The sequence below is a fragment of the Carex rostrata genome, chromosome 9 (assembly GCF_964058835.1).
Source record: "Carex rostrata chromosome 9, lpCarRost1.2, whole genome shotgun sequence".
Taxonomy (NCBI): domain Eukaryota; kingdom Viridiplantae; phylum Streptophyta; class Magnoliopsida; order Poales; family Cyperaceae; genus Carex; species Carex rostrata.
Window position 1 is genome coordinate 641,946 of NC_135926.1, and position 15,502 is coordinate 657,447.

The 15,502-nt window shown below is 32.7% G+C and overlaps 1 protein-coding gene across 1 annotated transcript; it reads right to left on the minus strand.

Moving 5' to 3' along the window:
• Positions 1-1,259: 1,259 nt before the first annotated feature.
• Positions 1,260-7,358, minus strand: LOC144559868 (transcription factor bHLH30-like). The gene is made up of 2 exons (XM_078309019.1): positions 6,182-7,358; positions 1,260-1,935 (listed from the first exon to the last, which is right to left on the minus strand). The coding sequence occupies exons 1-2, from the start codon at positions 6,803-6,805 to the stop codon at positions 1,429-1,431; spliced, it is 1,131 nt and encodes a 376-aa protein (XP_078165145.1). The 5' UTR covers positions 6,806-7,358; the 3' UTR covers positions 1,260-1,428.
• Between the last annotated feature and the right edge of the window lie 8,144 nt (positions 7,359-15,502).

Here is a 15,502-nt window from a genome sequence, read left to right on the forward strand (position 1 = left end):
TACAATTTTTTTTTCCTAGGCAAGAGTGGATTAAGTAATATGAATGGGTCAATTGACCTCTATAGGTAATCAGTATAATTAGGGATCGAATTTCCTGCCCCCAGAATCACTGTTAGTGGGCCCCCTAAACCCTAAACCCTAAACCCGGCTCCACCCACCCTAAACCCGACCCCACCCCGCAGTGACTGAGGGGACAGGATTTTCCTGCACCCCGGGGGGCAGGTGATCTGCTTCCGTATAATTAAGGAAATCAATGCGCCTACGTACGTACGTACGTTAGGTAATCAGCATACAAATTTTTTTCCTACGGGTTTACTATCAAGAAAAAAGTTAATAATTTCAGGAGACAAATAAAAATGACTAGCCAAGTGATGGTATGGTCCAGAGTGAGGCCAAGAATAGTGAGAAGACATAATTAGCATCCCCAGCAGAATTATATAACAATTAACAATGAGGCAAAGTATTCAAATTTTCACTTCCAAAATCTAAATAGTTCACCCGAACCGTTCATCATGATTTCCATATGAAAATTAATTTACTTGGAAACCAAATTTTATATTTTTTAGAACTTGTTTACTAATTTTTTAGATAGACAGAAAATCACTACTTTCAAATGATCTACAAACTTTAGATCAAGTGATTTTGTATCCATCTAAACAAATAGTAAAAAAAGTCTAAAAAATGTAAAATTCGGCATCCAAACAAATTTCATACGAAGATCATGTTAATTAAGCGGAATGGATCGACTATTTCTACTTTAAAAATAAAGATATGCATCCGTAGTACTGACCAAAGTGCACTGTATTGTATAGTACCATAGCGTCACTCAACAATTAATGTCAAAAAAAAGGCACTATATGTAAACGGTGCACAAGAAATTAATATATAGTAAAGTCCAGTATTTAAAATTAGTCCTTTCTTTTTGACAAGCAAATAAAATGAAAGTAATTAAATTGACTATTTCGTATATGTACAAGTTTATAGACACGTACTCAATATATATATAATGATTCAATCAGTCTCCGGTTAAATTTTATCTCAAATCTCTATTGTAAGTTACTACATCACTGCCATTAGAGTTGTAATAAATACATTCTTTTCGTATACATGCTCTTTGCGATTGAAGAAACAAAACTGAAATTTATTCAAAAATATATATATATATGCTATATATGTAATAAGTAAGACTTGCACCTAGTGTTTATTCTCTCTTGTCATTCAATAAATTATTCCCAAAGCCCTGTAGCTAGCTAGTAGCTAGAAACACACATAAAGTATAAATGAACAAAATACAAATGATGGAAATATGAACCAATCGAACTCATAAAAGTTTACTTGTATCTAAACATAATTCGATGACACACTATGAAAAATTGAAAAGTACTATCATGCTTCTTTCTGTCTTTCTATTTTTTTACTTGATATTCCTTAAACAGACCTGTGGTCCAGCACACTTGTAATTGTACGCTGCCTCTTAGTGCTACCCCCAGATCCTTCATCAGCCGCTGCTGTTCTTTCCATGACTGCCCGAAGTGCCTCTTGTATTGACAGTAATGTGTGCTGTGGTGACTGTTGCTGCAGCGGTTGTTCACCCTGGTCAGTACAATCTTCAGCGGTAGCATCACAATTGGTTTCCTCACCGGTTACTAGAAGTACATTTTTCACGCGACCAGCTAGCGTTGTGATCTCAGCCTTTAGAGTGCGAAGACGGAGTGATTTTAGGGTTTTGATTAGGTCAGGAAGAAGATCAGATCGGTCATCACAGCATAGAGATGCACGTACAACGATACGTCCGTCGTCATCAGTTGACAATGCATCAACCGTTAGTTCATCGGATTCAGTTGGTAGTGGGCTCTCTTCAGCTATCTCAGATGTTTGTCTCTTCAACTCCTTCACATGTTGGATTACCTCTGCTAGTAGTGAAGCCTTGTCGGTCTACATTTCAAAAAGAAGAGATGAGAATATGAATGAGATAGAATAAACAATGACATATACGGGTTTAATATATGAAATATTATGATAATCATTTCCTTCTTTCTTCCTCTTGGAGAAGTAAATATATCGCTAGTAGATCTATAATATTTCAGGAATGTTTAATATATATGGTGTAAATGCATTTTTGATAAGGCGCCCACAAACACAATATTCTCACTAAATTCATTTTACCAAAACAGAGAGAGAGAGACAGACACTACGAAGTAATTTTAAAAAAAAAGAGAGAGAGTGAAGCTATTATATATACAGAATTATAGTTGAATTACTTGTCACTCCCGGTCATGATTTCCAAAAAGAAAACTATTATGCAGAAAAGTCAACAAAAACAAGATACAACGTACTTGCTACCGACCTACTAGAAAATTGCATGCAATTTAAGAACGGCATAGTGGAGGTAAAACTTGGGAAGCTATGCCCCTTTCTTTTCTGACATGGAAAACGCTAGTATGTCCTCAAGCTATATATATTCCGACCAAATGGAGATATAGAGAAACACACACACATACATGGGGAACCTTGGTACCATTAGAAGTATACATTATAATACATTATATATATAAAGAGGAGGGATCTACTTACTCTTTTTTGGTGACACCGGATGACACTCTACATTTTAAAAGTCCAAATAGTCAATCTAAACCGTTCAACATGATGAATATATTAAAATATGTTTGCAGATCAAATTTTATAATTTTTTGAATTTTTTTACTATTTACTAAGATGGGTACAAATTCAATGGTCTGAAAACAATGATTTTGTAAAATACTTAATAAATAGTGAAAAAAATAATTTTTTTTTGTAAAATTCGTTCTGCAAATTTTTTTAATATTTTCATCATTTTGAATGGTTTGAATTGATTGTTTGGACTTTGAAAACTTTAAAAATGAAGGATGTAATTCTATGTTACCAAAAAGGATGTAAGTGAATCCCTCAACATATATATAAATACAATTTACAAATATACAATTTAGGTATGGAGATAATAATATCTCACATTTTCGCGTGTCTAAAATCTAGGAAGCCAAATGAAGAATAAGTTAATGGAAAGTACCAGCACCAAGAAGCAATTCATGACAGAATGTGGGTTGGTGAGAATGTGACGAGTGGAGAGACTAGGGGATGAATTATATTGTATTTTAGAACCTCCAAAGACCAACGCGTGATAAAAGATTGCACAAACTACTATTATTGTTTTAGAGAGAAAAAAAAAAAGAGAATGTGTGTGCGTTTGTGGAGCCCTTTTCGGTTGTGCTTCCATGCACGCGTGCCCTTGTATATGATAAGTGTGGGGATTTCCCTGCCTACAAATAAGAATTGGTTTGCATCCCCCCATCTATATCTTTAATATAATTATCTATTGATCCCATTCTTTTCAAGCTAGCAATGCATGTATTTACATCAATTATTAGATCATGCATCATATTAGAATTATAATCTATTTTATCAGGTAATTAAGAAACATTAATGTGTTACATAAATTTATAATGACTAAATGTATATGTAACTCTAGATCCACGCGTGCATGGGCCTGCACCAACAAATTAATAAGAACTGATTTGCATTACCCTCCATCTTTCATGTATCTATTAATTTTTTTATCAGCTTAGTAACATGAATATAGCAGCAGTAATAATATTATTATGAAAAAAATTTGGGTTCATGACGTCGTTGTATACTAATTTTGGACTCACGAAGCAACTACACATGCTATTAGTCATAAGATGAAAACTATTTGCAAAAATTGAGAATTTTAAACACTGTTGCTTATTTGTAATTTGGAGCATGAGATCCCCTCTAAGGCCCTATACAACTGAAGAAAAAAGAAAAAAAGAAAAAATAACAAAGAACAAAGAACAAAGAACAAAGAACAAAGAAAGATGAGTGAGTCTATGGTACTATGCATATTACGATTTGGCACCGTGCTACGGTTCTATATTCGAGTTTTCAAATTCTAACGGTTGATCCGAACCGTTCATCTTGTTCTCCATATTAATATGTGTTTGGAGACCAAATTTTACATTTTTTGAAATATTTTTACTATTTTTTTAGATTTATTGAAAATCACTGTTTTTGGATGGTCCAGAATTTTCAGATCAAGTGATTTTCTAAATATCTAAAAAAATAGTAAAAAAAATTTCAAAAAATATAAAATTTGGTCTCCAAACACATATTAATATGGAGAACAAGATGAACGGTTCGGATCGACCGTTAGAATTTGAAACTCAAATATAGAGCCGTAGCACGTTGACAACCCGTGACATGCATAGTACCATAGACTCACTCAAGAAAGATTGTAATAATTAAGAAATGGCTAGATCTGAAACTTTGTATGCCCTCGGAAAGTCAAGTCCAGTATCACGTAATTTATAATCATTTGATGGAAAAGGAAGATATAGTGGCAAAACGATATACTGTCTTCTCAAGTTGTAGTACATACAATACCTTTTAATATAAAGGATACTTGGTCCCTATAATAAATTATATTTTTTTTTTCCTAAGTCGTCACAAATGGTAGAACTAGAAATAAGCTAAATTAGTTAATGGTAGGCTGAGTATGTAAAATAAAAACACAAAAAGACACAATATATTAGGATACAAAAAAATGATCACTGAGGTACTTTCTGAAGGTAGTGAGGTGCATAATTAGGAGAGACAATCGATCTTAATTATGACATATATCCAATAATTATCAAAATGGCAGCAATTATAAGTAACCCATGATATATAGTGTAGCCCTAGAGGATAGATCAAATGACCTATAAGATGTCTCATAATGCATGAAATACACTACGACATTTCAGATTTGTTTTGATGAACATTTAAGGTTTTATAAACGTCAACTAATTAATGTGAACTCTATAAATTGGCATTTTTCAATAATCTTAATACTCATCAAAAGGAAGCTAAAATTCCATGAAATTTTACATATACATAGAGAGAGCAATATATATAATTATATGGATCATGTCTACAAGTTTTATTTTGTTACTCAAGATTAAAGTTCTTATTTCCACTTGGCAGGATCTGCCAAGCCTTTAAAAAAAATGTTATTAATTTATAATTTTATAAATGGGGGTATCATTTTGGCATGAATAAATGGATGCCGAACTCACCGCTTAGAGCTATTAATGTAAGTAGGAATATAATCAAGATGTTCTATCAATATAAAAATGGGGGCATGCAAGTATATGTCTGTAACTAATTTAGGACCTTTTGGACAATTCGAAATTCAAACAAAGGGCAAAAATGTATGTGTTTTATAATATAGGAGCTTTTTACAATGCAAGTTGACTAGGAGAGGTGTGCCAATATATAATTTACAATTAAATGACTAATGTAGAATAGTTATGCCAGCATAAGATATAACAAGTCTATAAGGTGTGTACAGCTTATTGTTGAAGCTTTCTACAAGATATAACATTTACTTATTTTGTAAAAGGAAAAAAAATAAATAATGGTAATTTGAAATATATCATTTGAAATGGTAATTCATCTTTGAGGTACTTGAGAAGAGGGAGATAGGAGAGACAAATTGGAGGTACAAAACAGCTTTTTTTTTTTTTCAAGTGTGGAGGAATTGAGAAGAAGGGACAGAAAGGGAAGCTAAAAACCTAGTAAAGGCTATCCACTTCTATTTCTCTCTGACAAAAAAGCGCTGAGCTTGTTTTGTCTTAGGATGAGTGAGTTCTTGCCAACAGTAACTGCTTTTTGTGTTTTGATTTACCTCCTTTTTATTGCACCGCTTCTTTTTTGGTTCCTCTTTTTCATGTCAACTAGGCGGCTCCCATCTTCTCCATCTCTCTCTTTCTCACACACAGGCAGACACACACTATAGTACCAGAGCACTCTAAGATGTATTTATATATATGGACTGTCGAAATGGGGAGGTAGGGATATGTGAGACTTGTAAGAACAAAATGAGCTAGAAAAGGAGGTCATTCTAGAGCAAAGACAATCATCAGAAACCTATATGTTATAGTGATATACACTAGATTAATTTTATGTTAAGCTAGCTGTACATGCATTTTTTTTATAAATACTTGTATACACAATTGCATTAATTGTTTCCAATTAGTGTTTATTTGATATATTTGGTAAAACATTTAAAGAACTATATAGTAGTTATAAGTTGAAGAAATTGAAAAAGAACGCTATAGTCTATAATATATTTGTATCACCTCCTTACCTTTGTGGTATTGGGTAGCATGCTTCTTAGCTTGGCAAGATGTCCATTAATCCTCTCACGGCGCCGTCTTTCAGCCTCACTATGACTCTTCGAGGCCGCTAACGCTTTTGCATCAAGAATCTCTTGTGCTGTCATCTTACCCGCAAACGGCGAAGAAGCTGATGCAAAGCCACCCATGTACAGCCCTGCAAGCCCTAACGGATCCGAAGAACTAGAACCTATAGCATTAACTCCTTCATACCCGAATTGCAAAGCAGCTGAGGCCCTTCTTGCATAGAATTCATTGAAGAAAGGCGGCGGCGGTGGCGGTTGAGGTGGTGGTTGTTGGATCGAAGGGAAAAATTGACCTAATTGGCCTCCAATTTGATGATTCGATGGAATTGGCGGCCATGGCAATATTGGGGATAGCATCGGTACTGGTACGGTGGAGGAGATGTTTGTGTTGGGTTCTGATGGGAAAATGAATCCTTCTGCAACTCCTCTATTCGGGGTTTCTGTGTCGGATGTGTGGTTGCGAGAACTGGATGTGTGCAGCCTCTCGCTTTCTTGTATCGGAGCAGATTGGTATCGCTGGAACTCTTGCGGAGCTTGTGAAGAAGAAGCTTCTCCCATGTTTGTTTCCATCTCTCTCTTTCAATTAATTCCTCTCTTTGATATCGATCTTGGAAGTTTTTGATCTCTTTTAGTTAAAACTCTTAAAAGGTTTGCTTTGTTTGTATAGGCGCTAAGGCTGGCATATGTTGCAATTATGAGCTTTTAAGAAAAGAGGGAAAGAGAAAAAAAAAAATTTCTGAAGCTGAAGAGATTTTGCTCTCCTCAGTCCTCTCTCATCTCTGGATCTTTTTTTGGGGGTTGAGAATATTATATGCAGAGATTTACAGAAGCTTTCTGTCTTTATCTCTGGAGCTTGTGAACAGGATAGTTGAGAGCTCTCTGTGTCTCTCTCTCTGACAATCTCGCTTTCTTTCTTTCTGGGCTAGCTCTTAACCATGGGGCTATTACTTGCCTCCCACGCTACTCTCTCTCTTTCATGTGTGCACCGCCCCACACTCGTAGGTACATAATTACTAGAGTTGCAGCGACTGTTGCTAAGGTGACACGAGAGAGAGAGCGCGAGCATGGGGAAGGAGACCGTGACTACAAATAGAGCCGACCAAGCCTGATCAAGTGCAAAAAGTGAAACCAACATCGAAGAGAAGACAAGAGAGGTGCACATATTGGTCAAAACATTAGTGCCCGGATCCTCTCCATTCTATATACTGTAATTAGGCGTGTAAATGGAACGGATATTAATTTATCCGTTTCATAAATATCGGTAATCAAATTATATATTAGGAGCGTCTAAATGTTTTTTTTTCCTCGTAATGTCTTCATTTTTAAGAACTTTAAAAACTCAAAATTTAAAACTTAAAAGTCAAAATAAAACTATTGAATATGATCTACATTATTTTATTTATATATGTACGTGTAAAAAATTATGATATTTCAATTTTATTTTGGTTGTCATCAATAGCTTATAAAAAACGTACTAATGTGGATAATTCTAGACATTGATTTTTCAAATTATTAATTCACATAAAAACAAAATCGAAATGTAATATTTTTTATTAGCACATAGAGAAAAATAATATAGATCATATCTAACGGTTTTATTTTGACGTTTATAATTTAAATTTTGATTTATTAATGCTTTTGAAAATATCGGCACAAAAAATGGAGGCACTTGAACCCTCCTCATTATATATTATTATAAAAAAATATCCGTACCCATAATTAAATATAGATATAATTCGTATCCATATACGAATAAAATGATAGTAGAACAAAATATTAAAAGTTAATAGCTCTCTAAAAGGGTGATGATTATGAATTTTTTTTATAATACTCAGCATATTTTATATGTTTGTTATTTATTATAAATTTAAAATACTATATGCGGGTTCCTTATAAATTTTCATTTTTTTTGTTAAAATTAATGATTATTGTGACTTTTCGTTATACTTACATTTTTTATACATTAGTTAACCATTTCAAACCCGTATTTAAATAAGTGTTTGTCAATAGAGGGATCAAGTTACAACAACTATTTTTTACATTTTTAAAGTCCAAATCGTCGATCCAACCCGTTAGATATGATCTAAACAATAAAATGTGATTTCAAATCAAATTTTATATTTTTTGAAATTTTTTTACTATTTATTAAGATGGGTACAAAATTCAATGGTCTGAATTTGACTAGTTTTTGTACCCATCTTAATAAATAGTAAAAAAATTCCAAAAAATGTAAAATTTGGTCTCCAAGCATATTTTATTGTGAAGATCACATCTAACGGTTTGGATCGACAATTTAGACTTTGAAAATGTAAAAAATTATTATTGTAACTTGTTGTAACTCAAAAATTGGGGTGCCCATTTTTACAACAACAAGTCCTTGGTATACAGCACAATAAAATTTTAGAGACGAAAATACCCCTGCCCTTATTTACACAGCACAGCCCTACGCCCCTGTTTGTCTTTTGTGCCTTTTAACCCCTCTTGATCTGTGACCCGTTTCTTCCCATTAAGCCTTTTACCTTCACCTTTTCAACTCTTGGTTCAGTGAAAATAAAGAGAACCATGACCCGTGCGCACAGTAGCACACCGCCGCCCCCTCAGGGATTTGTGCTGTGCACACCGCCGCCACCTCCTACCTCTTTTGCCGCCGCCACGTCCTGCCTCTTTCGCCACTGTCACCTTCTGCCTCTTTATCCGAGAGGAGCACATGGCCTGAAGCATGGAAATTGTGCTTAATTAATCCCTTTTTTTGTTTGGGGGTTTTTGTAGATGCAAGGAAATGGTCCTGAAGCATGTTTTATTTTATTCAGATTTGGATGGGTTGAGAACTAGTAGGATACTAGTATTCAGATCCAGAGGCGTATGATACTGGTATTGTATGCTGAAATTTGATGGATGAAATATTTTTTCTTAATTTTATTTAAATGGATGAAGCACTTTTGTATGCTGAAATTTGATGACTTCTCTTTTATTTTTTTGTAGTAAATTTGAAATTTGATGACTTCTTGAGGTAAATTTGATTTACTTTTGCTACTAATACGAAATTGTAAGTTTTGCATACTTGTCAGATAACTGAATTTTTTTGATAATCTCTGATTTAAACATAGTTGGAAAGAAATGGGTCAGGGATCAAGAGGGTTAAAATGCACAAAAGGCAGACAAGAGCGCAAGACTGCTGTGGAAATAAGGGCAGGAGTATTTTCGTCCCTAAAATTTTATTGTGCTGTATATCAAGGACTTGGTGCTGTAAAAATGAGCACCCAAAAATTGTTGTAACTTGATCCCTCCTCTTGTCAATATTCATTTCTTAAAAATAAAGATGTGGTCAAGCCTCCCAATTTTAAATATTCATGAAGAATATATTCCATCCGATTTTTTAACAAACCTCCCACAAGATTAAAGATATAGCATTGGTAATTATATTATTGCAATTTGTCACTAGATTAAAGATTAGTTCTCATGTATTTGTCATTATTAATTGTTTCTTATTTGTATTTGTCTAGTGCACATTGTATCTGGTCAAGTAATTGTTACTCTCATGTTATATTTCTTTTTTAAGTTGAGAGTTAATTAAGCCAATCAACTAGATCCACAAAAATCATCCATCTGGGTTTTGAACCTTCGACCTCTACCGGTTGTTATATATAGTTGGTTGGTTATGTATTCGTAGAGCTTGTCATGTTATTTGTATTATCTTCTTTTTTTAAGGTTAGATGGCTTCCGCAGTTATTTGTATTATCATAAGTGGACTAAATATTGATTAATCAGCATATGAATTATAATTAGTCTAAACGGAATCCTTTTCTACATTTCAAATTCAAATCATGCATCATTTTTTTTTTTTTGCACATAAATCTATGCATGAAGTTCCTAACTTCATTTTAGAAAAATGTTTGGAATTTCAAAGCTGTTACATGACATGTTTTCTCATAATATAAATAGTAGCAATCTCTTTACTTTGGGTTGTGAATGGAATTATTAGGTTCGCTTGGTTGAACTGATGGCTCTCATGGCTGGTTTAATTTGAGTTACTAATACCAACAGAAGCTGGTGTCTATACATATTTGGTACTTGATCATTCATGAATGTTTTTATTTCTATTTTTATTTGAGGAACTGATTTACGCGCGTAATACTTTTATATTACGATGACGTACTTTTATGACATTAATTTATTTATTTTATAATAACAAAAATAAAATACTTATGTAGGCGCCAAGCATGGATCCAATTGAAGATTTGTTTCAATTAATTTTTGTAACATGTATAGTTAGTAAAGACCAACTTTAATTTATAAAGTGATAAGCAAAGATCTTCATATATTTCTGTATTCAACAAAATAGAGACTTTTTGAGTCCGTAGCATTGGCCACCTATTCAACATGACACCCATTTTACAATCTATATATTTTGCTATATATCTAAGATTTGATGAACACTCTGCAAACTTGGTGCAATATACTGATGGTGTTCTCCAATGTGCATTATTAATTTTGACCAGAATGCATGATCATGAAACCCGTTTATGGTTTCCTCCAATGCCCCTAGATGCTTGGAGAGAATTAAGGGGGACCAAAACGCACGGTCTGAGCAATATGCTTTCCATTTCCCATTCCACGCCTCCCTTCTTGCCTCCCCTAAACGATGTAATCATTATTCCTTGGAATACACTCCTCTCTCTCTCCTCTCCCCTCTCTCTCTGCATCTATCTCTACAATGCCTATCTTTATGTGTGGTTAACATGATTCCATATCTGTCCTCCGGATGTTTCCTTTTTGCAGTGTGTCTGGAGGCTGCTTAAGTAAAGGGGATGCAACTGCAACAAACAAAGGTTTCTTTTCTTTTCTTTTTGTTTCTGATTGTGCCATGCAAAATACTTGGAATTCGGAAATTATTTTTTTTATAGTCCCGATCAAGATTTCTTTTCTAGTTTTTTTTTTTTTTTTTTTCCCCTCTCTTTTGATTACGAGTCTGTAAACGATATGGCGCGATGAAGATTGTCAGCGATTTGTTTGCCATTAATGATCAGTACGATTTTATTTATATACAAAGATTGTGTACTTGTGTATGTGTTGTGTACAAATAATTAATGCACGTAGCATATATAATCTTAAATTTTGATGAATATAGGATACAATTAACAAGAAATTTGTGAACCAATAGTAGATCAAGATAATAAAATCAAATCCGCGATCTAAAGAAAAAAAAATGCTGTTTAGTTATATTTAACAAAAAGAAATGTTGTATATGGACAAAGTAGATATATAGTATGAGGAGGGTTCAAATGCCTCCATGTTTTTGTGCTTCCATCATGCCTCCATTTTTCTTCATCATTTTCAAAGTTCAAACAGTCGATTCGAACCGCTCAACCTAACCTCCATACAAAAATATGTTTGGAGACCAAATTTTATATTTTGAGGAATTTTTTTACTATTTTTTTAGATAGGTACAAAAATACTGTTTTTATATGGTTCAGATTTACTAATTTTGTATCTATCTAAAAAAATAGTAAAAAAATTTCTAAAAATATAAAATTTGGTCTCCAAACATATTTTAGTATGGAGGTTAGGTTGAGCGGTTCGGATCGACTGTTTGAACTTTGAAAATGATGGAGAGAGATGGAGGCATGATGGAGGCACAAAAACATGGAGGCATTTGAACACTCCTCAGTCCTCATATAGTATAACTATATGAAAAAAAATTAATCCTAGTCGGACAAAAATATTTTTGATGATAGTTACTACTTATATTTACAGAGGTTATGGTGAGTTGCAAAGTAAAACTCTTGTTTTACTTCATGCTTATATTTTTGTTTTCAAAGTCTAAATAGCCGATCTGAACTGCTCAACATGATCTCCATAAAATGGTGTAATTGGATCCCTCCTTTTATATATATGAGGAGAGATCCAATTACACTATTTTATTTTGACACCATATTTTTATAAGTTATTTTTGTGATTTTAAAATCCAAACAAACAATCTGAACCGTTCATTATATATAGAGTAAGGCTATCATACATTGCAATATACATAGGCATTTTGTACATTGGACTATAAATCACCGAATTCAAAGTCCAAATAACCAATCCAAACCGTTCATCTTGTTCTCCATATTAATATGTGTTTGGAGACCAAATTTTACATTTTTTTTGAAAATATTTTTACTATTTTTTTAGATTTATTGAAAACGTTGTTTTTAATGGTCCAAATTTGTCTGAAAAAACAACGATTTTCAATAAATCTAAAAAAATATGGAGAGGTTGGCTAATACCAAAATGTTTGTTCCGGAGTTGTAGTGCAACCAATTAGTTTTCCGATTTTCAAAGTTCAAACAGTCGATCCAAACTGTTAGATGTGATTTCTATATTAAATGTGCTTGGAGGCCAATTTTATATACAAAATGAATTTCTAGTAAAAATAAAATAAACATTTTACACAACTAATAATGCAATGTTCAATACAAAATGCTGGAACCTGCGCGCTTATCTAAAACTGAAAGAAACAAATTAGATTGTTAGTATGATATTGATGAACATAAATCCTGGTGGGCCGCTTTTGGAAAAATCATACGTCTGTTTGCTTTTTCTTAAAAGTAATATTTATATTATTCATGTCTCGGCTTATGCTAGCTAGCTAGTTTTTCTCATGACAAAGTGTTATGAGTTAACTTTGAATAGGTTATAAAATATGATTTGCTATTCTTTCTGGCCTTATGGACCCTGCATGGTAATTATGTAAATTATTTGAATTCCAAATCTATTACTCTTGCTAGTTGCCGGTATATATAGTTGCTGTACGCACAACAAGAATGAGACACCTTTCGCGAGAATAAAAAAGTGACTTTTTGCGACGAACTACTCTCATTCTTCAGCTTTTTCTTTTTGCAACGGTACTTTTCGCGAGGGAGTACCGTCATAAATTTGATTTTTCTCTCGCAAAAAGTATCTACATTGTTGTAGTGACGTGATGGTACCGGTGTTAATTGGTTCTCTTATTATAATTAGGTTTAAATATTATAAATAGAAGCGAAATATTTACGTATATATAATATAAACGTATAATTAACGTCCTGAATATATCTATACTCCTCTATATTAATTAACTCCTAATTAACTAGCTACTTTTTTTTTGTTAATATATATCTAGGTGTTTTTCTACTACTCCAAACGATTCATGAATAACCTATATATTATCTGAATTTAACACGCTTTTAATTTATAATTCTTAAATACGTACATTTACTTGTACTTGCACAAACATTCGTAAATTATAATGAGTTAAAAATTATCAGCTGCTTTAAATTGTCACCTTAATAACATTGACACTTATTTGAACAAATTGCATGCTCCTTATAATTAATTGAATACGTACATAATTATTTCAACCAGAATTCATACTTAAATTAGCATGGATATATATATAGTACAATAAGAATATATATTATGCATAGTTCTTTTAAGTAACAAATGCACCTCTTTCAACTAGAATATATATTATTATTTTTCACATTTTAAATTTTAGAATATTATAGTTACCTCTCAAATTCTAGAATTCACATATCCCGTCAGGTTACCTGGCCTGACTGAGGAGAATTGAAACAATCGCTTAACTGTGATATGGAATTAATTTAATTCATCTAAAAAAATCGCTTGAAAGAGAGTTCAAGTTTGTTAATGCATGTGCTGTTGTAAATTAAGAGAGAGATGTCATGGTGTAATTGGTGTGGCCGAGTCCCAGTTCGTTATTTTTGTGTTTATCTAAAAAATATTTGTTTTGATTCGAATATGATATATATAAATTGTACTATATACGAACCAAACTCCCAATGTTCAATGGTTTTGAAATTTATATATGCTTATGCGTAATTACTTGAAATAATTTCCACTGATGAGTTTTTTTGTTACAAAATATATAGTGTATACCACAAACAATTAAAAATACCTTAATAATTTTTTCAATAAAAATAATATGAGTATTACAAGCTAGAACCGAAATTTTTATTAATGTCCTCCAAGAAAAAAAATAGCAAATATGCCCTCTAGGCTGAATTTTTTTTCAAAAATACCCTAACCGCTCCATGTTGGGGTGGTCAGTTTTTTTTTTTTAATATGTTTACCAAACCGGGGCAGTTTGCTACAATATTTTTATTTTAGAGATCTTAATATTTTCATCTAAAAATAGGAAATGAAAAATGTTCAATTTTATAGCAAATATTCATTTTGATATTTTTTTTAGGGATCGACTAATTAACTATCCCCCAGTCAATTTTCCTCATTCATCCCCCAGTCAATAACTACTTGTGGGGACCGTTAACTAACTGAACTTCATTAATTACTTGGGGACCACCTAATATTTAATATATTTTATAACTGACGCGTGCAAATATGGATACCTATGCGCACAAGTGTTAATATATAATATATCAAGTATTCATACCTAAGATACCAAGTATTTCAAAAAAAAAAAACTGGACACATCACACACACATCTTTTACAAGTTTTTAGAGTTGGATTTTTTTTTATCCGTTCAATTTCATCAATATTTATGACGATCTGTGAGAAATTTTGTAAATCTAAGACCATGGACGTCTTCTACGTAATTTTCTCTTTCAAATGAGATTCATGATGACATACTTTCGGGTTGTCCGTCGTGTAAGTATTCATACCTCGTCATGCAAATATTCATCGTTGTCGTATAAGTATTCATATCTTGTTGAGCAAGTATTCATACCTCGTAATGCATTACCCGTGGGAACCGCTAATTAAGTGGGGGATCACTAAGTACTTAGGTAACCACCTAATATTTGATAGATTTTACAACTGTCACGTGTAAATATGGATGCATATGCGCGTAGGTGTTAATATATAATATATCAAGTATGAATACTTGCGTGGCGGACAACTCAAAATTACTTCATCATAGATCTCATTTGAAAGAGAAAATTACGTAGAAAACGTCTATGACTTTAGATTCGCAAAAAAATTCACAAATTGTCAGAAATATGGGCGACATTGAAGTAAGAAAAAAAAACCATAAAATGTGTAAAAAATGAGTATGTCATAAGAAAGATTGATTAAAGAAATACTTGATATCTTACATATGAATACTTACTATATTAGATGTTAATACTTGCGTGTATAAGTATACATATTTATGCGCATCAGTTGTAAAATTTTTCAAATATAAGTGCTCCCTCAGTTAATTAGTGGTCCCCCACATTATTAATGACTAATACATGTTTTATTGTCTTTTTGTGCTGAAAGTTGTG

Excerpts from the sequence above, each read along its gene's own strand:
- LOC144559868 (XM_078309019.1), bottom strand. The coding sequence starts at position 6,805 with ATGGAAACAAACATGGGAGAAGCTTCTTCTTCACAAGCTCCGCAAGAG. Across the intron at positions 1,936-6,181 it reads TGCTACCCAATACCACAAAG|ACCGACAAGGCTTCACTACT; the intron begins GTAAGGAGGTGA and ends TTTGAAATGTAG.